The sequence below is a fragment of the Ochotona princeps genome, chromosome 28, assembly GCF_030435755.1.
Source record: "Ochotona princeps isolate mOchPri1 chromosome 28, mOchPri1.hap1, whole genome shotgun sequence".
NCBI classification, from domain to species: Eukaryota; Metazoa; Chordata; class Mammalia; order Lagomorpha; family Ochotonidae; genus Ochotona; species Ochotona princeps.
The window spans coordinates 2,001,936-2,027,818 of record NC_080859.1 but is presented as its reverse complement, the minus strand read 5'-3'; the positions used below and the strand labels follow the sequence as shown (position 1 = coordinate 2,027,818).

Below are 25,883 nucleotides of genomic sequence, written 5' to 3'. Positions count from 1 at the left end.
TCTCCAGCACACAAGCCCACATCAAACTATACTAGCGAAACCGAAGATACAAGACCTGATACTAGGCCCGGCACCGTGGCCTAGCAGCTAGAGTCCTCGCCTTGAACGCCCTGGGATCCCATATGGGCACTGGTTCTAATCCCGGAAGCTCCACTTCCCATCCAGCTCCTTGCTTGTGGCCTGGGAAGGCAGTTGAGGATGGTCCAAAACTTCGGGACCCTGCACCCATGTGCAAGACCTAGAAGAGGTTCCTGGTTCCCGGCTTCAGATCGGCACAGCATCGGCCATTATGGTCACTTGGGGAGTGAATCATCGGAAGGAAGATCTTCCTCTCTGTCTCTCCTCTCTGTATATCTGACTGTAATGAAAATAAATCTTAAAAAAAAAAAAAGACCTTATACTGCTTAGCTTAACCACAAACCAACAAAATGGCACATCTCAACATCACTTTGCTTCTTTCCTTAGCAAAAGCCCACGCCTCTACCAACTCCTGTGACAAAGTCTTCTGGTCACCTCAAGGAACACCATTCTCAATTGAACCCTTCCTAGGCCTTCACCATGGGCCACGGGCATGCATAAGTGCCACCTACCGTTTAATATTTTCTTTTATCATATTTGCAAGGCCCATTTTAAGAAGGCAACAGAGGCATTGTGGACACCCTAGCAACAGAATTATATTAGACATAATTTCCTAACATGCCTGGAAGTAACTCCACGAAAAAAAAAACAACTCAAGAATAAACCAAAGCAAATCAAATTGTACTAAGTCACGGACAACGGACAACAAATTAGATGTCCTTCACAAACCCCAAATATAACTTGCTGCGGCTGGGGGGATGTCAAGACCAACTTGTTAGTAAACAGCTATAAAGGAAGGAAAAGAAGATTCAGACATCTCCAGAACATCTAAAAACCAAACTGCCTAGAGATGCCACCTCCCCTCTCCAGCTAAGGGGATCAACCAAGCATGGAAGGAGCTCCAGGAGCCATGATTCACAGGCGCATACACACAGGGGAACACCAGAAATCTCAGTCAGATGAATTTCTCACGTCAGACAGGGCAAACACCCCAAAGTACCAAGAGCAGGAAGAGCCACAGAGCAAAGGCTCAGAAGGACTGACCCAAGGCGCAGTGAAAAGGTCTGCAAACACCTTCAAGAGGGGCAGGTAACTGGCCAAGAAAGGCATCAGACACTCTGAAAAGCAGAGAAACAGACACGTGTCTGCCAAGTGCTGGTTCACACCCCAAACTCCTGCAAGCCCAAGCTGGACCAGGTCCCAGGAGCCCAGAACTTAACCCATATCTCTTGTTGAGTGTCACTTTGCATTTCAAATAAGTAAATTTTAAACTTAAAAAAAAAAAAACCACCTAATTGCTTGCCCACTTTTTCCCACAATTAGGTGCACTTAGGTACACTATCACTCAAAGAAATGGGCTTGCTGGGTACCAGTGTCATACTAGCTTAAGCCTCCTCCTGCAGTGCAGCTGCCCCACTTCCCCTCCAGCTCCCTGCTTGTGGCCTGGGAGAGCAGTCGAGGACGGCCCAAAGCCTTGGGACCCTGCACCCACGTGGGAGACCTGAAGAAGCTCCTTGGTGTTGGTTTCGGATCAGCTCAGTTTTGGCTACTACACAGCCATTTGGGGAGTGGACCAGTGGATGGAAGATTTTTCTCTGTCTCTCCTCTCTCTGCACATCTTTCAAATACATAAGTAAATAAATTGACTTGGGGTGGGTATTGCTGTACAGTAAGCTGAGCTGCTACTTGAGCTACCTGCATCCCATATTGCCACAATGAAGCAATCAACCAGGTGTGCACCTGGGAAACACCAAATGATAGTCCAAAGACCTGGGTTCTTGTCACACAAGGGAGACCAAGCTATTGCAGTCATTAGGGGAATGGGCAAGCAAGATACCCCTCTCCCTGTCATCAACTCCAAGTAAATAAATAAATGTTTATTAAAATAAGAAAAACTGGTTCAACTACAAAATCTATCCCTCTGAGATTAAGTAATTTCAAAAATGTAAGATTTAAAAGAATCTTTTTCTTTATGACTAAGCAAAGAAAATGTCACTAATATGAAACTACGTGATTTACACTAACTAAATTCAAAGTTATTAAATCCATGTAGACAGAACTTGTAGTTATTTCATTATTTCTAGCAGCTAACTGCTATAAACAAACATGTACAACATACAGTTGTCAACATCTGTTCATAATAAATTCAATTAAAAATGGGCCTATGGTTTAAACTATTAATCCAATTTATAATGAAAGGTTTTTACATATTCATTCAAGTCCCCAGCAAAGGTAAAAGAATATGCCTCTTTTAGAACTGTCCGTCAAAGATGTTCTATTGACAGAGAAAGTAATAGCTAGCACCCACCAAAACCAAAGGCAAATGTGTAGAACATCCAGTAAAATAACAACAGAAGGCTAAATCAAACAATGAAACCCATTGCTAAAATGTCAGGACCAAGTTAGCACCTATTCATATTAACCCTAAATGTGAATGACTTAAATGTAGATTGGTGCCTGGATCAAAAACCAAAACCTATCTATATCTGTTGCCAACAAAGATCAGCAGAAACTGTATCTCATCAATTCTGATGTTCTTCTTCAGTTTTTTCTCATTAAATTCTTCACTGATTCATAGGACATACAGTAGCATCATCTTCTTCAAGAAGGTTTTGATTTTCATTCTTCAGCAATACATTAGCCTTTCAGTAGAATGTTATTGTAAACTTCTATTTTCTTCTGCTGTTGATTTTGCTTTGCGGTTTTTCATTTAGGGGGATGTATAGTAACTACATAATGGAGGCTATCATATCCAGATGTGAGGATACAATGCAGTACCCATTTCTACTTCCAGATCAAAGATGGACTCCTAATGAAACTGTTAACTGTATCTTGACAATGGGATGCTGGACTCTCTGCCATTGTTCAAGCCCAAAATGGACTTATGACTGTTTATGAGAAACTACACTATTGCGATAATATGGGGAAAATCAGTGGGGAGAGGAAGGGATTTGGAGAGAGGGTTAGGGAAATCCCAGAGCCTATGGAACTGTATCATAAAATAGTAAAAAGAAATACAAAAAAATTAAACACCAAGTTATTTTAAGACCCAACAATCTCACTCCTACATGCAAGCCAAAATATGTAAACACATACTTGCACACAGGAACTCATCTACTTCACAGATCATTACTTGGAACAACCAACAACCCAAAGGTCATCAGCTAAGGTATGCGCAACATCACACACTATCTCGACAAGACAGAATGTTCTGCTGTAAAAGGGGATGAGGTACTGACAGACACTACGGCATGGACAGACCTGAAAATGCCACATGCTACATGATTCCACTTCTACGCTATGTCCAAAATAGGTAAATCCCTCAAAATGAAACACATGAGCTGCTGCTCAAAGTAGCATGGAGCAAGGGGGAAGTGACTGCCCACTGAGCCCAAGGTGTCTTTTGGACATGAGGAAATGGCATGGGTTACAGATAAAAGTGACAGTATTGTGAAGATTCCAAAACCCACAGAACTGTACATGCTCAAAGGGTGAATTCTATGGCATAATTCAAAAAAAAAAAAAAAAAAGATCAAGGAATAAAAAGCAGCACAGAGCTTCCTGGCCTGGGGGAGGCCGAGGACTCGTTCACTGCCTTGCGGCAGTGTCTTTGGCGTGAGCCCCCAGCATTGGGTCCGACCCGGCAGGGGCACCCCCCACAGCTGCCACACTGTGAGGAGCGGCACTTGCCCCCGAATCCCAAGGCCCGAACCCCTCCCAAACTCACCCTGCCACAAGATATTAGCAGCTGGGCGGAGTTAGGAATTTTAACCCAGTTCCCAAGTTCCCTCACGGCGTACTTACCCTGAGGGAAGAGCTCTCTTGGGTCCTGGGGGAGGCCAAGGACTCGTTCACTGCCTTGCAGCAGTGTCTTTGGCATGAGACCCCAGCATTGGGTCCGACCCGGCAGGGGCACCCCCCACAGCTGCCACCAGAACAGAGTGTGGGATGAGCCGGGTTTGGTCGCGACAAAACAAGTACACATTATGGAATGCCAGGGCGTGGTTGCCTGTACTGGATATGAATGCAGCATCCAACCAGCACACATGAGATCCAGGAAGGGAGGAGCAGAACCGGCAGGGGGATTAAGGGGCTGGTCCCCTCGCTGGACAGCTACTCCCACTGGAGAGCGTGGGCTGGGATAGAGACAGACCAGACTAAGCAAGGCTACATCACCTGTGCGCTGCACGTGGACTAGACCAGGGAAAAGCCAGGCTGGGCTGACTATTCCTGCTGGTGCAAGCATAAATTAGAGTGGGTGAGGGATGTATGGGCACAGCCGCAGAAGCTGGCACTGGGGACTAATTCTGTCAAGTCAAATCACAGAACCACATAAAGAGTGCATAAACCGGGACAGAGAGACCTGGGAGGGAAAAAGTGGGTTCCCCCTTCTTGGGTCACTATTCCCGTGGGAGGGCATGAAAACTAGGACGGGAGCTGGGATGGCTAAATAGAGAGGCACTCAACAACACCCGTGAGGGCTGGATGGTTGAGTTGGTTAGATAGAACTAAGCTTTAATACTCAATGACAAGTACAAGAGCCAAATGGGATGGGGGACAGACTGGTCTTCTGCTACACATACTGGCAAACCAGGGTAGGGGGCAGGCCTCGTGGGGGTTATTGTGGGTCGCCCCAACTAGGCTACAGCTCCCACTGGTTGATGTAAGGGCCGAACCAGACTGGACTGCAACACCCATTGGTTCCAGTGCAACTCGGGACTGAAAACAGAACCAACCCAGCAATTGCAACCACCAGCTGATCGGGGTGATGGACTGTGCCGGGCCCTGTGCTTGCTAGAACATACAAGAAACTAGTCTGGGAATACCTCAAAGTTTCTTTGGAGATCTCCCCAATCGAACTGCTGGACTCAGAACTCTAATCAAGAAAAGACAGAAGACAGAGCAGATCAATCATTCATCTCAGCTATATGTTGGCAGCGAAATATGGGGCAAACGGAGACTTTATAATGGACTATATCAATCAGTGGACGACCTCATCGAGCAAAACTGGCAGCGAGTCATAACCGGAGAACTATTAACACCACTCGAGCACATATCTCAGAGCATGCCCCACATCCGGGACTCGGGGTGGGCGGGAAACCAGGTGGGGCTTCTCCCTCAATATCCCCCTTTACCTCAGATACTTGATGGAAACAATATGGACATAATAGTATACCCACTTCCCTATCCCCCTGAACCTTTTTTTTCTTTTTCTTTCTTTTACTGTAATTAACTATGTAAAGATTGTCAACAACAATACAATAAAATAGATTAAAAAAAAAAAAAAAAAAAGCAGCACAACAAATGAATGAACCAGGTACTGCTTTTCTGACCCAAAATCTTCTCAATACTTGCCGTGTTCCAGACCTGTGCACACTGCAGGAACCCAAGATTTGTAAAATAAAACATTTACTTTCTCCAGTCTCCTTAGCCTACAAACATCATTTTTCTCAAGAATGGGACAGCTCTGAACAAGTACAATTGCAAGCGTGAGCCACAAAAAAAATGCAGACATTTACAAACTTAATGAAACAGAACTATTTTAGGTTTTCAGGGTATCACTAAATGGGAAGAGAAGATACACTTTTAATACTGAGTGCTGGAAAACACATCCTGGTCGCTGACACAGCCTGATGGCAACAAGTGGCCCAATCCCCTTTCCTCCCTGCTGGGAGAAAAAAAAAATAATTGAAGCTTTGTCACATCCACCTACCTCTCTAACTTACCCTCCCCACCCTAATGGAAGACCCCTTGGGCATGCAGCCCTCTCAACCATGTAAACAATGTTAAAAAGGAAAGGAAAAAAAAAAAAAAAACTCACCAACCTGTCATTTTTCTAGAACTACACTTTAAATAGTTTCACCTCATTTACAGAGAACATTTACTCATAAACAATGCTTCTGGGAAATCCTTCTTAATTATATTATTTTGAATCCATTACTTACTTATTAATTCTGGGATTCTTCATCTAAACTCACCGAATACTTTGTTACAATAACCATAACTTCTCTATAAAAACAATCTTATAACTAAGAAAATATAAAGGTATTTGTACAAAAACACAGATTTTTTTGAATAAGGAAAAATCTGGTATTCTGGTAGCCTCAGTTTTATAGAAATGTTCTCTAAAAAGACAAAATAATATTTAGACAGAACCACGTCAAACAGTACTTTAAACAAGACAAGATTACTAAATACTTAACTAAGGACATGAGATATATTTGATTTTCTAATACATTATTCATATTAAACTCCAAAAGGCAAACTAAAGTCTACTTTATTATTACCTTATCTTTGGCTTCAGGTAGTATGATTTCTCTAGGTTCTAAAAAGGGTATTTCTCGGAAGGGTGGAACACATCTGACCATATCGGGTATATAGTGTGCATGAAACAGCGGTGGCATGGAATATCTCCGGTCTCCTGATAAAGGCACTATCTGGTTTACGACAGTTGGCTCATGGTGGGGGGAATGGAAACGCTGCCGTTTACCATCAAGAGGAAGGTTTTTTTCATCGCTTAATCTCCTGAAAACAAGAAATACATCTTAGTGATCAAGGATATAAATTTCAAATAACATAAAAGAAGTAAAAAGATCCCTGACATGATAATTTTCTGACTCTTTCAGTAAGGCCATATTTGCTCTTAGAAACTCATTTCGGGGCTAACATTGCGACATAAGGAATTAAGCCACCACCTGTAGAGCCAGCATCCCACTAGGACACTGGTTCAAGCCCTGGCTGCTCCACTTTTGATTCTGCTCCTGGCCAATGTGCCTGGGAAAGCAGCAGAGAATGGCCCCAGGCCTTGGGACCCTGGATCCCTCTGAGAGACCCAGAAGAAACTCCTGGCTTCTGGCTTCAGACTGTCCCAGCTCTAGCTTAGTAACTGGGAAGTAAACCAGTGAATGGAAGATCTCTCTGTATAAATCTGCATTTCAAACAAAAACAAATACATCTTTTTAAAAATTTTTTTCAAGCTCAAGAAATAACTTTATACCTAAAAAAAAGTGAGTAGCAATAATGATCTGGAAAAACAAACTACACGCATACACTGGAGTGAGTCTGACATTGGAACTACCCTAATGACACCTCAGCAGGGGAAACCATGCGGGAAAATTTCTACTGAAAGAAATCACCAGGAACAAAAGATCCAAATTCTAGCTAGGAAACCTAAGATTAAGTGAGTTAAGTATCACACACTTACAACTCATTAAATGCCACCGGGCTCTGGCTCATCACTGCAATCATAAAGCATATGCTTTTCAAGAAAGCTATGCAGACACTGCGCAACTAAGGAAATCAGAAAAGGAATTTCAGGTAACAGTCCTGGATTAATATTCAATTTCTGCGGCAAAATCAATGCACTTGGGGTAAGTAGGAGAATATAGTGGCTTTTAGGAAAAATAAGCTGATGTTTTGGAACAAAGCAAAATAAAGCTAACAACTTTCATATGGCTCAGGAGAAAAAAAAAATCACAGTGGGAACAGAAAAGCAGAAATAATCAAATGTGGCAAAAATGAGTTGAGATTAATCTGGTTAAACGGCATACAATTATTCACTGTACTGCTCGTTAAGTTTGGGGAAAATTAATTTTTCCAGATGAAAAGAGGAAAATAAGTAAAAAGCAAATGTCCATTCAGGAAAAGTTATTTACCTGACATTAAGTCTTTCACAAAGGTAATACTTAATGCTATATATGTGTTTTCTTTTTTTTAAGGTTTATTTATTTTTTATGCCAAGACATAAATACAGAGAGGAGGAGAGACAGACAGGAAGATCTTCCATCTGATGATTCACTCCCCAAGTGACTGCAACGGCCGATGCTATGCCGATCAGAAGCCAGGAGCCAGGCACCTCCTCCAGGTCTCCCACGTGAGTGCAGGGTCCCAAGGCTTTGGGCCGTCCTCTGCTGCTTTCCCAGGCCACAAGCAGGGAGCTGGATGGGAAGTGGAGCTGCCGGAATTAGAACCGGCACCCACATGGGATTAAGGCACGTTCAAGGCGAGGACTTCAGCTGCTAGGCCACTGCGCCGGGCCCCTGTTTTCTTTTTTAAAGATTTATTAATTTACTTAATTGTTTACTAATTAATTAATCTAAAAGCTTTCAGAGAGAGATCTTGCATTCAGGGGCTCACTGCCCAGAGGTGGCTGTGCCAGGCCAGTGTGGAGCCAGGAGCTTCTCCCAGGTCTCCCATGGGGGTGAAAGGAGACCAGCATCCAGCCATCCTCTTCTACCTTCCCAGGCACCTAGGCAGGGAACCAGATCGGAAGCGGAGCAGCCAGGACTCAGTCAAGACTCTAACAAGACTTGCACCAACATGGCATGTGGGTACCACAGGCAGCACCTTCACCAGCTATGTCCCATTGCTGGTCCTGGTCCAATTCCTTCTAAACTCTAACAATCTAGGGTAAGCACCTGGCAGTCTTAATACTCCTGTAGGATTATGCCAATTCACAGCTCCTTGCCAGTCATAGAAAACCACAACTTCCAATTAAAAGTGTACAGTGTTACATACAAGTTTTTTTTTAATTTGCAAATGTTTGTATTTATTTTCTTGGCAGACGAATGGAGTGAAGGACAGCTCACATTCACAGAGTCACTGTCCCACATGCCCACGATAGCCGGGGCTGAGGACTCCACCCACGTCACCCACACAGGTGGCAGAAAACTAATTCCGTGGGTTATCACCACGACTTGCCAGGGTCTGCACTTTCAGGAAGCTGAAATCAGGAACCAGAGCCAGAAAACAAACTCGGACATCATCACGTCTTAACCACCACGCTTAATCTTGACACACATAAAAATAATTTAGAATTATATATATGCCATACATCTTCATTTGAAATGTCACCATTAGTTTTAAAACATATGCAAAATTACAAACTAATGGAACTTATTTTCAACTGTGATTAAAGTCAGTAGTTTTAGAATCACTATATAACTGCCCGATGATAACACTGAAGAACAACTTTTGCTTGTAAGCAAGACATCTCGAAGCAGACAACTAGATATCAAATTCTAGCTTTGTCACTTGTAACCTATACACTTTTCCCGCAAACAGGAATAACCGCGTGATTGTGAGACGTCATCAAACCTTACAATGCTGAACAATCCCTTGCTTGTGCGACTCTGAACTGCAGACACTTACATGTACACAGTAATAGCAGTATCTTCCCAAATGTTGTTTTCATAACATTCCTTACATTCTTAAGCTATCCCATGAATTTTTTTCATTGAATAAATAATTAAAACTAAATTGGCTCATGCCTAAACTACAGAAAGCTTTACGTTACATGGGAATTTTCACTCAAAGAGTATCAGGTATCACAGAACCCTGCGTGTATACGATTTAAATAAATCAAAAGAAAAACATACAGTGAACTCCACCAGAAAGAAAATACTATGTATGAGCTAATTTGCATTCTAAGCCCTGGCACCTCAGAATGTGTCTGCATTTAGAGACTGGGCCTTTACAACAGCAATCAAGTTAAACTGGAGTCCTGGGCCCAGCACGGTAGCCTATAGGCTAAAGTTCTCGCCTTGCACGCACCGGGATCCCATATGGGCAGCTGTTCTAATCCTGGTGGCCCAACTTCCCTGCCTGTGGCCTGGGAAAGCAGTCGAGGCCGGCCCAAAGCCTTGGAACCCTGCACCCTCGTGGGAGACCCAGAAGAAGCTCCTGGCTCCTGGCTTCCAATTGATTTAGCTCCAGGCACTGTTGCCACTTGGGGAGTGAATTAGTGGACAGATCTTCCTCTCTGTCTCTCCTCCTCTGTATATATGACCTTCCAAAGAAAATAAATAAATCTTAGGAAAAAAAAACTGGAATCCATAGGGTGGATCCTAATCCAGTATGACCAGCAGCCTTAGGTGAATAGAACACAAAAACACGCAGAAAACCAAACATGGCAAAAAGGTGACACAAGTCCAAGCAGGGCCTCCAAGCAGCCGGCCTGTGTACACGTGACTCCCCAGAATGGTGGACCATGTCACAACTCCGTTCCTGAAACCCCCAAGCCTAAAGCACTCTCCTACAGTCATGCAGTTAGGTGGAAATCTCAAACAAACAAACAAAAGCCTTCTGAAGAAATACAGCTTCACTACAACTGAAACTCACAGTAACTTCAGGAATTAAACCAACAAAAGAATCCCTGAAGTGGCTAAAATACAGCATTCTATGGCTGACATGATCATGCAAGTACTACAAAAGAAGATTTACAGCACACTGCCTACAAATGCAATACTAGGTACATCTTACACAGCTCTCTTACTGCAATATTTTCTGTTAAAGTAATGAGGTGAAAAGTACTCACTTCCTTCCTCGAAATAGCGGAGATGAGGTCTGTATTGGACTGACATTTCCATATGTCAGCTGCTGTAATGACACAGCCCTAGACAAGCTACAAAAACAAAAAAGAACAGCAGGATTCTGTATACATTTTTTAAAAAACATAAATTAACTTTAGAAAAACTAAATAATTCACTATTTGAAACAAAAATGACACTTCTCTATCTTCAGATATTTCACATAAAAAAGATATGTTCAACAGAAATGAAATAATGAAACTTACAAACACCATGGATCAAAAAAGGGCACAGTAACTTACTCTGCATTCTGAAAGTTGAACTGCGCATCTATGAACTGCTGGTGTGAGTACAGAGTGGGAGACAGGGCGAAGAAGCCACCGTGCTGCTGGCGGCTCGGCGTGAAGGGCGGGCTGCCCAAAATGGAATTTGGGAACATGCTCTTGTTCACTGAAAGCAAGCATGTATTCTTCTACCTAAAAAATTGGGGGAAAAACAAGCAAAAACACCACCACATTACTACAGCTAAACCATAATGAATACATTTCAATAATGACTGCTATTTAAAACAGTTACCAAGTTAAAAATGTCACAGTTACTTTTTGAAATTTAAACAATCTCTTAAGTTCTACTACAGGTAACAAAAAACTTAACAATCGTAATAGGTTAAATCTTCATGGCATTGCTGAAATAATAGCAAAATACATGTAATACATCTGAAATATTAGCAAAATACATCTAATTTTCTGATAAACTTACCCCAACAACTTTACCCTAACATTAACAAAGCTTTAAAAAAAAAAAGTCACCATCTTCTGGTAATAAAAGAAGCCACATATCACAAATTCTTAAATCTACTTCCAATCCACTTTATAAAAAATGTGTAAGTCATCACATAAGAATCTGATTCCTAATATTTGGATCTTACCAATCTTATCTAAAAAGACTTTACTTAAAATATATAAAAGACATCTAATAAAGGAGGGCTTTGTTCCTCAAGAATGAAAAAAAAATTACATAAAGTATTTAGAACCCAGCACTGGGAGCCTGAGAAGCTGCTACATCACCTGTGCCCCATAGGAATGGTCCCAATCAAGTCCCTGCTAAGCACCTGCAAAGGCAGCGAAAGATGGCCCCAGCCCTGAGGCCTGCCATCCCCAGAGCACACTAGGACGATGCCTGGCTTCGGCCACTTAGAAAACTCTTCTCTACCAAAATCAGAGGGAAACCAAACAGCACAGTAACAGAACCTGTTGGGGGTCTGCCAAGGAAGGCAAACGAGGAATTCCTTCAATCTATAAGGAAGCCTACTACCTGACAGACACCACCCACACATGCAAGGGCTTCCAAATCCAGCAGCTGTCACTTAAAACACATCCATGGTCCACAGGAACTGTTCAAAAGCTCTGGGAATAAATCGAAACAATGCCAGGGACAAATACACACAAAACAAAGGAACAAATAAAAACACACTAATTAATGAAAAGACACTGCGTGCGTGTGTGTGTGTGTGTGTGTGTGGGAGAGAGAGAGAGAGTCAGTCCTCTGCCAATGTGAGAGAGATGAATTCCATGCCCAGGCCTGGTCCTGGGCTCACCCGGCTGGGGCGGGCACTCACGGGAGAGCTGTCTCTGTGCCTGTTTCTCTCCCTTTCAGATAACTTCTTTTAATAAAATTTTAAAAATATAAAATTAAAAGCAGAATTATCCAGCAGAAAGTTTAAGCATAATGTTGAGGACATCTATGTGAAGGCTGAGCGTGTGGTAGGCAAGATCGGGCTGGGCTGAACACACGTTGGTTTGTGTAGAAGACAGAGCTGGAGGCAGAACTGACCCAGCAATTGTAACTAATAGTGTGCATGAAGGCTGACTGGGGAGACAGACTGTGCCAGACCTGTATTGACAGGCACACACAAGAATTAGGTGTGGGATCACCTCAGATGAAGCTTCTTTGGGGATCCCCCAACTGAATCGCTGGACTCAGAACTCCACGCATGGAGAGAACTGCAGCTCCCATGGGCTGACCGGGAACCATCAAAACCTCGCACACAGGACCCTCAGAGTGAACCCCAAATTGGGGACCCTGGCTTGGCATTGGGTGGCTGCCCCCATCCCAGCGGTTGGGAGGCTGGGTGAGAATAATGGTCTCCCATCCAAATACTAACCAGGCCCGACCCTGCTTAGCTTCCGAGATCAGACGAAATCGGGCGCGTTCAGGGTGGTATGGCCGTAGACAAATTAGTAACACATAAGAAAATGTTCAAGGTTGACAGACACCAAATGTTATACAGAAAGGACCTAATGAGAACAAAACATAGTTTAAAATTAAAAAAATAATAATAAAGCCATATTATGATAAAATTTGAGGAAAAAGAAACCTATAAAAAACTGCAGAAGAAAAAAAATGCTATAAAAATGGGGTTGGGAACCAAAACACTGTGGACTTGCAACAACAGAAACCACAAGGAAATGCTCTCAAGCTGTAATCCTACACTAACACTGTAGGCTAAAACTAAAAACATTCCCAGGCATGTGCATATCACAAAACAAAACACAAAACCTCTGACCTAGAAAAAGGAAACTCCACCGCTTCAACTCAATGAGGATGGAGGGCTAACAGCTCACATTACAGCGGGTTAAGGCTCCATGATGAAGAAAGTCGAGGGAAAAAAATCAACAGATAGATGATTACCTGATGTAACTGACCAAAGTCAAGTTCTAATCATAGAGAAGAAATCATTACAGGACTATAAACCCAGTTAACAGTGAAAGCCTGTGTTGTGCTTCACCCCACTGTCTGCAACACCCACACCCTGTAACAGAGTGCTGTGCACCACCCCACTGTCTGCAACACCCACACCCTGTAATAGAGTGCTGTGCACCACCCCACTGTCTGCAACACCCACACCCTGTAATAGAGTGCTGTGCACCACCCCACTGTCTGCAACACCCACACCCTGTAACAGAGTGCTGTGCACCACCCCACTGTCTGCAACACCCACACCCTGTAACAGAGTGCTGTGCACCACCCCACTGTCTGCAACACCCACACCCTGTAACAGAGTGCTGTGCACCACCCCACTGTCTGCAACACCCACACCCTGTAACAGAGTGCTGTGCACCACCCCACTGTCTGCAACACCCACACCCTGTAACAGAGTGCTGTGCACCACCCCACTGTCTGCAACACCCACACCCTGTAACAGAGTGCTGTGCACCACCCCACTGTCTGCAACACCCACACCCTGTAACAGAGTGCTGTGCACCACCCCACTGTCTGCAACACCCACACCCTGTAACAGAGTGCTGTGCACCACCCCACTGTCTGCAACACCCACACCCTGTAATAGAGTGCTGTGCACCACCCCACTGTCTGCAACACCCACACCCTGTAACAGAGTGCTGTGCACCACCCCACTGTCTGCAACACCCACACCCTGTAACACAGTGCTGGCTTCAGCCCCAGCTGCTCTGCTTCCCATCTGGCTTCCTGTGAATGTGCCTGGGGAGGAAAGCAGATGGACCACGTAACCACTTAGGAAGCCAGGATGCTGTTCTGGGATCCAGCTTTGGCCACTGTGGCCTTTTGGGAAGTGAACCAGCAGAGGCAAGACCTTCCTCTGTAACTCCGTTGTTGGATCAGAAGTGAAGCAGTCAGGACTCAAATGGCACCCAAATGGGACGCCAGCATTGCAGACAGAGGATGAAACCCCTGTGCCACAATGCCAGTTCCATAAATAAATGCCAGAGAGGCAAGCAATGTGGTACAGCAAGTTAAGCTGCCACCTGTAATGCCACATCCCATATGGGCACCACTTGGAGTCCCAGCTATTCCACTTCTATTCCAGCACCCTGCTAGGGTGGAAGATAGCCGAAATATCTATGCCCCTAATACCCATGTGGGAGATTAGATGAAATTTCTGGCTTAAGCATGGTACAGCCTTGGCCACTGGGGCAATCTGGGAAGTAAACCAGTAGATACGAGATCTGTTTCTCTCTTTATGCATTAATATAGACACACGTGTGTGTGTCTGTGTGTGTGTGTGTATAACTCTTTCAAATAAATCTTGTTTTTAAAATCTGCAAAGAAAATTCAAAAGGTAATACAAAGAAGGAAAAACAATCAGTTGCCTTCTTGGTTGTTACAATATAAATACATTAAACAAGAATTAGGATAATTAATATACATCATTTAGTACATGCTGTATCTACTTACATGTACTATGTGTCACATATTCATTTGTATATATAGATATGTGTTGTGTTATACGAGTCACACAAGTGTGTCACAATTATATATATACACATACACATATACATGCACAGGATAAGAAACAGTATTGGGGTCAGTGCTGTGGCACTGCAAGCTAAGCCAACACCTGCGATGCTAGCACCCCATATGGGAACCAGATCCTAGCTGCTGCACTTCTGATTCAGCTCCCTGCACAAGGCCTGGGAAAAGCAGCAGCAGCAGCAGATGCCCAAAAGATCCAAAAGAAGCTCCTGCTTCAGCACAGCCCAGGTCGGCCACTGTGGCAGTCTAAGGAGTTAACTAGCTGGGTGAAAGATCTCTCTATCTCCCCGTCTCCTTAACCCTTAACTTTCAAATGAATAAATAGTTTTTTTTAAAAGGAATTATAAGAAAAAAGCTAAGTTTTCACTTTCATGAAATATACATTGACTTTTCTTTAAAACCATTATTTTTTTTTAAAGATTTATTTTTATTACAAAGTCAGATATACAGAAAGAGGAAGAGAGACACAGAGGAAGATCTTCCGTCCGATGATTCACTCCCCAAGTGAGCCGCAAAGGCCGGTGCGCACCGATCCGATGCCGGAAACCAGGAACCTCCTCCGGGTCTCCCACGCGGGTGCAGGGTGTCAAAGCATTGGGCCGTCCTCAACTGCTTTCCCAGGCCACAAGCAGGGAGCTGGATGGGAAGTGGAGCTGCCGGGATTAGAACCGGCGTCCATATGGGATCCCAGCACGTTCAAGGCGAGGACTTCAGCCACTAGGCCACGCCGCCGGGCCCCTTTAAAACCATTATTATGCATTCACAAATACTGAATACACAAATATGTACTTACAATTTGAAAGGCAGAATGAGAGAAAGGGAGACAACAAAACATCTTCTAGCCACTGGTCCATTCCCCAAATGCCCACAACAGCCCAGAGTCAAGAGCCAGGAGCCAGGAGCTTCATCTGCATCTCCCTGGTGGGCGGCAAGGACCCACGTACTTGGGTTATCATCCAGTGCCCTCCCAGCTGCATTAACAAGGAACTAGATTAGAAGCAGACAAGTCAGGACACAAACTGCTCAGATAAGGGATGCTAGGGTCCTCACAAGTAGTGGCTTAACCCACAGCACAACACCAGCCTCCAGTTTGCATTTTAACATCACAAATAAATAGTATCTAGGTAGCTAAAACAAACTGAGGTAGTTATCTGTTTGACTAGGGAAGGAGACCAGGAGGGCTTTCAAATGGAAGAAGGGCCTGGCACAATAGCACCTTGAATGCACCGGGATCCCGTATGGGCGCCGGTTCTAATCCTGGCAGCCCCACTTCCCATCCAGCTCCCTGACTGTGGCCTGGGAAAGCAGTTGAGGACGGCCCAAAGCCTTGGGACCCTGAACCACATGGGAGACCCGGAAGAGGTTCCTGGTTCCCGGCTTCGGATCGGCACAGCACCGACTGTTGCGGCCATTTGGGGAGTGAAGCATCCTCTCTGTATATCTGACTTTGTAATAAAAATAAATAAATCTTTAAAAAATAAATAACTAATAAAAACTGGAAGAAACAACAAGAAAGGTCTCAAAGGAAACTTTAAAAAAAAAAAATCACTCAAGGACCCGGCGGCATGGCCTAGCAGCTAGAGTCCTCGCCTTGAATGCCCTGGGATCCCATATGGGTGCCGGTTCTAATCCCAGCAGCTCCACTTCCCATCCAGCTCCCTGCTTGTGGCCTGGGAAAGCAGTTGAGGATGGCCCAAAGCCTTGGGACTCTGCACCCAAATGGGAGACCCAGAAGAAGTTCCTGGTTCCCGGCTTCGGATCGGTGCAGCACCGACTGTTGCGGCTCACTTGGGGAGTGAATCATCAGACAGAAGATCTTCCTCTCTGTCTCTCCTCCTCTGTGTAAATCTGACTTTGTAATAAAAATAAATAAATCTTTTAAAAAAAATCACTCTTACAAACTATGTTGCTTTTTAAAATTTCATTCTAGAAAATTCCCTAACGGTTGGTTACAGTGGATCCAGGGTTCATCACAGACTGTAGAAACGCTGACCCGCATCAGACCTCGTCCACAATGCCCAGCTCTGATTCACCACCAGAAAGCACGAGTTCTTCAGCCTTCTCTATTAGGTTCTCATCTCTTATTATAAAAGAGTTCAAAGAAACATCCACACCCATTGCGGATGACCCGCATTCCCTGAGATTCACCGGTCAGGATGGAACACATCTTGACCAACAGGCACCTGACTCCTGTGTTAAAAGTGCATTCAGGGCCCGGTGGTGTGGCCTAGCGGCTAGAGTCCTCGCCTTGAATGCCCCGGGATCCCATGTGGGCGCTGGTTCTAGTCCCCGCAGCTCCACTTCCCATCCAGCTCCCTGCTTGTGGCCTGGGAAAGCAGTCGAGGACGGCTCAATGCATTGGGACCCTGCACCCGCGTGGGAGACCCGGAGGAGGTACCTGGTTCCCGGCATCGGATCGGCGCGGATCGGAGCGCACCGGCCCGTTGTGGCTCACTTGGGGAGTGAATCATTGGACAGAGGATCTTCCTCTCTGTCTCTCCTCCTCTCTGTATATCCGGCTTTCCAATAATAATAAATCTTAAAAAAAAAAAAGTGCATTCAGTACTCACGTCAGCCAGACCCACAGCTGACATCTTATCATACCCTCTGCCCAAGTTAATACCTTACCTAACCCTCCTTTCCTTGCTTCCCCAACCTAAGTTCCCACAAAACACAGATCACTTCATCTGATTTATTAGAAACCAGTATTAGCTGAGATGCACTGTAATGAGTCTTGACCGACGTTCCACTGTGTTGGAATAGACACTGTAAAATTAAACAAGGGATGTGTACTTGGGAAAGTAGCACTGTTGTGTTTTCAGGTTAAGCCAGCACATGGGTAAAAGTCTATGTACTTTTCTTTTTTTCAACATTTCTTTATGGGGTCAGTGCTGTGGCACAGAGGGTTAAGCCACTGCCTACAACACTAGCGTTCATTCCATTGAGATGACAGTTTGAGTCTCGGCTGCTGCACTTTCAACCCAGCTCCCTGCTAACGGCAGTGGGGCATACTTGGGCCACCCAACTGAGAATCCTGGATGGAGTTCCTGGTTCCTTGGAAAGGCACAGTGACAAAGAGGTGGAGGAAAAGAGAAAGAAGGTGACACTGACTCCAGAACTGTCCACAACAGCCAGTACCGGCCCAGGCTGAAGACAAAACTCAAGTCCACCCGGGCCTCCAGCTGAGTGCCAGAAGCTCCAGCACCTGGGCCGTCTTCTGCTACCTTCCCAGGGGCATTAGCAGAGAGCTGAATCAAAAGTAGGGTATCCAGGCCAAGTACTGGCACTCACAGGGGATGCCAGCATGGCAGGCCACCCCAGGCCAGCCTCTTAACATCTGTAACACGCTCTGGTTTTCCTCTGAGCCCAAGAGAGACCCTATGCACATGCATCTAGATTTGACAGCCTGAAATGACTAAACACCAAACTGCACCTTATTTCTATTCCCTTAGGAAGAAATCTAAACCAAACACAAGTTTAAAAGGTGTCCTGTGGCCTAGAACTATTCTATAAAGTTAATAACCAAAGTATCCCGGGCTTACAGTTAATAATTCCACAGCTGAAAGTTTACTATAGGGCAAACATTTAATTCCGCCCAGCCAAGTCCCACATGAGACTCACAGCTTGTGGGCCCCTCTAGCACAAAACAGGGATCATACTCTCCCAGCCTTCAAGTCAGGCTTTTGTCCAGTCTAGCTCTACCCAGTCACAAGAATCATTCCCCAGAAATTTAACCTAGAGCATCCGATACAACCCCATACAGGTAAGTAGCTCGAGTGTCTGAAGGTTATTCTTTACACCTATTAGTCTTGCTCATCTGAAAGGCAAATACACAAAGATCTCCCATCTGCTGGTGCACCCCCCCAAGGGAATGTCAAAGCCCCAGGTCAGGAATTCAGTGTTGTGTTTGTAGGAAAAAAGCACTGGAGTCCTAAACAGCTGCCGCTGAGGCTAGACCTGGGCAGGGGCAAGGGGTATGGGCAGGGTCTTGGGCAGGGGGCTTGCTCGGGAGGCAGTGAGCAGGGGCACGGGCAGCGAGCTGGAGGCAGCAGATCTGGGATTCACAGCCTGGCGCTGACAAGGACTACAGGCTTCCCACAAACACCACCTTTCATTCCTTTTTCTAACAGCTTTGAGCAATGATTTTACTGAATATAAAAACACCAGAATAATAATCTACTGTTAATAAATTAAAAAAAAAGAATATGCAGCTTGGGCTTGGCGGCGTGGCCTAGTGGCTAAGGTCCTCGCCTTGATCCCATATGGCCGCTGGTTCTAATCCTGGCAGCTCCACTTCCTCTCTGTCTCTCCTCCTCTCAGTATATCTGACTTTGTAATAAAAATAAAATAAATCTTAAAAAAAAAAAAAAAAAAGAATATGCAGCTTGACAGATTAAAATCCAGTAAGCCTATTATTATGTCATTCCTAAGCAGACCTTCAAAGATCTAAATCTTTTTTATCTTTATATTCTGAACAAAATGTGCATTCACTAACACAGACGACTGTAGGAAATGTTACCCCACATTATCTGTGGCAGTGGGTTTCACAAACTCCGTGATAAAATCCAGATTTGCTATTTAACTGACAATGTCCCATTTTCCTTACCTAGAAAGTCACCCGTTTCTCAATCTGTACCTGATTCATAGAATAGAATACTATGGAGAGAACTGGAACTGCTTTGAAAACTTTTATTTTTAGTTCTTGCCTTAGGGAGAGAACCTTAAAGACGGCTTCCTGAGTAAGACCCACCCAACGGGGAAGCTAGACAAGCTTAGCAGAGACTTTTACTGCAGTTAACCAAGTAGGTGACAAACCAGTTCTCCGTGATCACAGCACCCGACCTCGGGTGTTTTACAACAATGGAACTTCTATCCTTCAACCAATCAGAGAACGACTCCAGGTTCCGAAACGCCTTTAAGAGGATTCCTTGAAAGCAACTACCGCCAGGGGTAAAAAGCAGGCCGGGACCTCCACGCGTCCGCCTCGTTCAGGCCCCTGCGAGCCTGGAACCCCAGCTCGGCCCGCCACGTCCACAGTCGGGCCCACTCCCGGTCGCGGGGTCCCGGGTCGGACTCTCCACACGGCATTCCCGCTTCCCCAGACTCCCAGCCCACGTGGAAACGGGACCTCGCCGCGTGGCTCCCGCGGACTCGCGAGGGTCCCCCGCCCCCGAATCCGTGGATGTTTTTGTTTTCCCGGAAAAGTCAAGTTACCGCCCGGGACCCACAGGCTTACCTCGAGTTCTTCACTCCCACCATTGGAGACGCATCGCAGGGCGCCCCAGACTGGCCTCCGGGAGGTGCCGGGGGGCAGCACGAAGGCCGGGGACGCGAGGGACGGGAAGCCGAGCGGCCCCACGTCCGAGAGGCCGCCGCGACGCAACAAAACCCTGCACTGCTTTTCTTCTTTTTTTACAAACTTCCAGCGCCCCGCCCCGCCCCGCCCGGGGCGACCCCCGCCCCCCGCCCCCCGCCGGACCCAGACTGCAGCGGCGTCCCGGCGAACGGGCTCGGCGGGGCCCGCGGGCAAGCTGCTCGCCGCCCGCCCGGGAGCGCCCCACGAGCTGTCGCCTGAACCCCCCGAAGTGGAGGCGGCGACGGCGGGGCCACCAGGCCCCCCTGCTCCGGCTCCGACCCGAGCCCCGGGCGCGGCGGCCAGGGGAGGAGCGACCCGAGAGAAGAAGTCAGGGCCGACAAAGCTGCGGGGAGGCTGGGGGCGGTCCCTCCAAGAAAACAAATAAATCAAAACGGAAGACCCCTCAAAGTTGCCCAAACCAAGACAGAGAAAAGAACCCTCCGAAAAACCCGGAAGAGAGAAAGTGACCCCGGATGGGAATCAACAGCGGGCGGCTCCGAGGCCACACTTCCGGCAGCCACCCGCGCCCTTGCAGCGCAGGCGCGGGGCGGTACCGGCGGGGAGGCGGTCGCTGGCGGGTGGCTGACCGAGGCTGAGGAGGCTCAGGGATCGGGGGCCTGAGGAGACTGACCCTCCGGCCGCGTGAGGGAGGCTGAGGGAGCGCGGGCCTGACGAGGCTCACTGACCCTCCGGCCTGAGACTAGGGAAACACGTCCCGGAGAGTTCTCCCACTGAGCCGCCTGGTGAGCAGTGAGCTTTTGTTGACTTGGGACTGAACACCCACAGACAGCAGGTATTGACTGGCATTTCTTCCTGAGGGAGCGCTACAAGTTTGTGCGACCTTATGAATTATTATTACTTTTTTTTTTGTCACAGGTCTGAATCTATTGTTCTGAAATAAATGTTAAAAACATAAGTTTTTTGTTCAAGTTGTGATCTTCTGAATCGTTTAGCCCTATAAATCTGGTGAAGGTGCCGTTTCATTTTCCTTGGAAGCTCTGTGAACATCGGACCCGTCATTTCTTGAAGTGAGTGACTGGTGTCATCTTTCTTGGTTCCTGTTCAGAGGAAGCTTCTCAGCTGTAGGGCTCTCAAAAGCCACGTTCACTCTCATAGATTTTTGTTGTTGATGTTCTTGGTTTTTCTGTTTTGTATTAAGATGATTTATCTTATGTTCTGTTTTTGTGTTTTTAACTTTTGAAAGTATTTTTTTTTCTAGTTTTTGATCTGAGAAAGTGAGTTCACTTTGGTTTTGACCCTTGAGTTTTTGGTAAGTGTGCTATTTAATTTGCAAATATTGAGGAATTTCTGTATATCTGATTGGCTTACAATTTAATTCCATTGTAGTCAGCAAATGTACTTTATATTCCATATATCCCTGCTGGTTTTCCTTGTGGATTATGAGAGGACTATTGAAATCTCTGAATGTAATTGTGGATTTTTCAATTTCTTTTCGTTTTACCATTTTTGCTTCATGTGTTTGCAAACTCTGCTTTTTAGTTACTGTAGGAGGACAGCTAGTTGGATAGCTGGATGAGGACAGTGGATTGAATATACAAAACAAAGAGAGGCGCTTCCAGGCATCAGTGTGGGAATAATTGATGGGACCCTTAGACAGGCTTATGGGAACCCCCATCGATCCAGTCAACTCCCTGCTGTTGAGATGCAAACTCCTCAAAGCCTCCTCCCTTATGCTGTGACCCCAGTCTGTAAAAGCCTCATGCCACTAATATACTTCGGCTATCGACCATCAGTCCGTAGTCCACGTGTGAGATTATCACCTCCAGGCACCAAGTCCATCGCTGCTGGACAACGAATACGTTACATGATCATTTGTCATTTAGATGAATTTATCCTTTTTATAACTTGTATTATGAAACAACCCACTTTATAAATGATCATCTTCTTTCCTAGTAATATCATCTGATGTGCAGTTTACTTTATCTGATAGTAATACAACCACTCCAGAGTTCTGTAATTGTTGAGGTGATATATTTTAAAGAAAAGCACAAATTCCAGTGCTACATAAAGTTCTCCAGAAAACTGAAGAGGAGAGACTCACAGCTTGCTCTATTAGCCATCACTCTAATACCCAAACCCTATATGTTAAACAAGGAAACTACAGGGGGTCCAGCACAGAAGCCTAGTAACTAAAGTCCTTGCATTGCATCTGCCGGGATCCCATATGGGTGCTGGTTCATATGTCAGCTGTTCAACGTTCCTTCCAGATCCCTACTTGTGGCCTAGGAAAGCAGAAGAGGATGGACCAAAGCCTTGGGATCCTGTACCTGAGTGGGAGACCTGGAGGAGGTTCCTGGCTTCAGATAGAATCAGCTTGGCTCCAGCCATTGTGGCCACCTGGGGAGTGAACCAGCAGATGGAAGATCTTTATCTGCTTCTCTCGCTAAGTCTGCCTTTCCAGTAAAAAATAAATAAATCTTAAAAAAAAAAAAATACAGACCAATATCCCACTTGAAAATTGCTGTAAAAGTACTTAGTGGGATTCTGTTTTTATCCCAAAATATTTTGAAAAGATCATAACACAGGACCAAATAGGGGCTCATTCCATGAATGCAATGTTGAATTAGCATAGTACAATTTACCAAGACTGAATCAGAAAAACCCAGTCATCTCAACAGAGGCAGCAAAAGTACTGCATAAAATCCCATATCCATTTCAGATTACAAGGCAGCTCCCCAACTTGATGGAGAACATCTGTAAAAAGAATCATACTTAGGGGCTAGTGAGGTGGCAGCATAGAAAGCTAATCTTCCACATCTGCACTGGCATCCCATAAGGGAGCTGTTCGTGTCCTAGTTGCCGTGCTTCTCATCCAGCTCTGCTAATGGCCTGGGAAGATAGTAAAGATGGCCCAAGTTGGACTCCTGTACCCATGTGGGAGACCCAGAAGCTCCTGGCTCCCAACTTTAAATCAGCTCAGTTCTAGTCATTGCAGCCATTGGAGAGTGAACCAGTGGAGAGATGACCTGTCTCTCCTCTATATATGATTCTGCCTTTGCAATAATAAATAAATAAATCTTTTTTAAAGCGTCGTACTTAATGATGAACTGAATGTGCTTACCATAGAATCAGCAACACAACAATAATGATTTCCATTCTTATCATTTCTCTATTATTTTATTGTGGATTCTGGTCTATACATTAAAGCAAGGAAAAAATAAAAGGTACTCAAATTGAAATCGAAGAAGCAAAACTACCATAATTGTTAAATGACAAGTTTTGATAATTATACAAAAACTATTTTGAGAATCTTCAAAAATATATCAGAAAAATATATCAGATAATAACACTACCAGTTGTAGAACCAATACATAAAAGTCAATTTTATTTGTATTGTACTAGCAATGAATAATCTGAAATTGCAATTTGAAAACAACATTTTTAACTTCAGAAGTATTTTTGAACTTGGATTAAAAAAAGGTATCTTGGATATGAAACAGCACTTTTTTTTAAAAGATTTATTTTCTCTTTATTGCGAAGTCAGATATACATAGAGGAGGAAAGAGAGGAAGATCTTCAGTACGATAATTCACTCCCCATGTGCTGCACCCATCCGAAGCCAGGAACCAGGAACTCTTTGGTTCTCCCACACAGGTGCAGGAACCCAAGGCTTTGGGCCGTCCTCAACTGCTTTCCCAGGCCACAAGCAGGCAGCTGGATGGGAAGTGGAGCTGCCGGGATTAGAACCGGCATCCATATGGGATCCCGGCACGTTCAAGGCGAGGGCTTTAGCCACTAGGCCACCACGCCAGGCCCACTTGTTCAGTGTCTTACAAATAGCACTCAAGACACATTTTAAGTCTGAATGGTCTTCTGGTAACCGCTTTACCACACTCAGCCAGTGACTCAGTGGAAGCAGTGAAGAAGGGCAGCAGGGAGAAGTTTGGGCTGGAAAGGTTGTGTGATTTTTTAAATTTTATGTTTCCATTTGAAAGAGCAAGAGTTTCCATCTGCTGGTTCACCCCCAAGTGCCTGCAGCAGCTGGAGACTCGATGGAGAGCCAGAATGTGGGCATTCAGTCCAGCTTTCTTGTGTGAATGGCAGGAACCCAACCCCTCAGTCATCAGCACCGCCCACCAGGGTACTAATATATTAGCAGGAAGTTGGAGCCAGGACCCAGAGCTGAGATGCAAACCCATGTATTCCAATGCAATACGTGGACATCTTAATGGTCAGTTTAAGCTCTAGGTCAAATGTCCACTCCTGATTTTTAATTTTACATGTGGCCTGTGAATAGTGTCTTAAAGTCTTCTGTAATTTAAAATCATCTGCCACTCTTTCTGGGTTGCTTCATTCTGGCTTTATTGTTTATATCCCCTTTCTCTTCTTGCAATACTTTCTGCTATATCAGCTGACAAATGTTGCTTTCTGGAAACGAGGTGGGATTGAGGAGGCAGGCTGTTGCGAGAGACACTGACAATCACCAGCCTACAGGAATCTCAGGGCTCAGAAGAGAGCAGGCACCAGAAGATACTTAGCTAGCAACCCTGGAGCTCTTCGGCTGTACATGATTGTGTGTTAATACATTCCTAAGTCCATCTTCAACTTTGCTTTGGGTTACACATGGCTAGTACATTAAAACAAAGATGTTCCAGAAGAAATAATATTGAACTAGGATCTGTGTTTTTTGTTGTAGTATGAGACTTATTTCAATGCAGAAATGAATGGAGCAGAATAGAGAATGGATAAAGGTGAAGATTATTGTGTTTTGTACTAATGCATGCCATCTCATCTTGTGTGCTTAGGATGCAGAGATAAGCAAGCAGCTCCCCTTATGTAGCTTACCACTCAGAGAAAGAATGTAACCTTTAAAAAGCAGAAAACAAATTTTAGTTTTAATGGTAAAAACTGAGAAAAAGAAACACATGTTACTATCTGAGCAAATAACATGTGAACCCCAACCCACCACAGAGGGCATGATGGCCTTGGGCCTGTGGGCATCGGATCCAGAGGACAGCACAGTCACTGACTTAGGAACCCCAACCCACCACAGAGGGCATGAGGGCCTTGGACCTGTGGGCATCGGATCCAAAGGAGCACACAGCCAACTGATAAGCCAGACCTCCACCTTGCTAGATTTCACACCGTGTGTAAGGCCAAGACCTCACCTGCTTCTCCTGAGCTGTTGCTAATGACCGGACATGGTGCCAGTCCATTCAGGAAAGAAGGACTTCTCTAACGGCATTTCCAGCTTAAGGATGCCACACAGGCCTGACTGCATTCTATCACCACCCTGTTCTCCTGGCTTCTTCAGCCCTGAGCACAGCAATCTGAGGCTTTCTCTGCCTACTTGGTTCTTGCCCTTTTTTCTGCAGGGAAGCGGGTCTCCACCAATAAATCTACCTGACTTTGGCATTCATTAAAAAATAAAAAGCAAATAAAAGCATGGCTAGGATATAAACAGATTTGTTTCCAAACCTGCATTTTGCAGTTTCTGTTTATTCATTTATTTATCTGGGAGACGAAGAGAACCCAAGGGTAAGCAGGTTCTTCTACCCCGGTGGGCTCTCCAATGCCCACAAAGGGAGGCAGAAGCCAAGAACTCAGTGTGAGTCTCCCTCATGGGGGCAGAAACCGGGTCACTTGAGACATCAGCTACTTCCCAGAATGCACATTGGCAAGAAGCTGAAATAGCACTATTACAGGCACTGCCTCACGAAATCCATCAGGGAGGGTACGCTGCCCATTTGCTCCCCCTCGATATTGTTCCGTCTCTTCCTGGCAAGGTTTTCATTGTCTCATTTGTTCGCTTGTTGCATCCGTCTTTCAATCAACACATATTTAGAATTGAATATCCACTAATTGGTAGATTGTGTTCTAGACAGTTA

At 45.1% G+C, this 25,883-nt stretch overlaps 1 protein-coding gene and 1 long non-coding RNA gene across 3 annotated transcripts in view; one reads left to right on the top strand and one right to left on the bottom strand.

Annotated features, from left to right (window-relative positions):
• Positions 1-20,456, bottom strand: part of TENT2 (terminal nucleotidyltransferase 2) — a 47,472-nt gene extending 27,016 nt beyond the window's left edge. Inside the window, exons 1-4 of one of the 2 annotated variants that reach the window (XM_004586238.3) lie at positions 19,915-20,456; positions 10,688-10,861; positions 10,394-10,480; positions 6,366-6,603 (exon numbers count right to left, since the gene is read on the bottom strand). In XM_004586238.3, the coding sequence (XP_004586295.2) occupies positions 6,366-6,603; positions 10,394-10,480; positions 10,688-10,824 (462 nt within the window). In that variant the 5' untranslated portion in view covers positions 10,825-10,861; positions 19,915-20,456. The remainder of the gene's footprint in view (positions 1-6,365; positions 6,604-10,393; positions 10,481-10,687; positions 10,862-19,914) is intronic. The other variant, XM_058656286.1, reaches the window with a different exon arrangement.
• Positions 20,457-20,957: 501 nt separating this feature from the next.
• On the top strand, positions 20,958-25,010 carry LOC131478180 (uncharacterized). Its single transcript, XR_009244341.1, has 3 exons — positions 20,958-21,304; positions 23,991-24,136; positions 24,692-25,010. It is a non-coding gene; the product is annotated as an uncharacterized LOC131478180 (long non-coding RNA).
• The last annotated feature ends 873 nt before the right edge of the window (positions 25,011-25,883 follow it).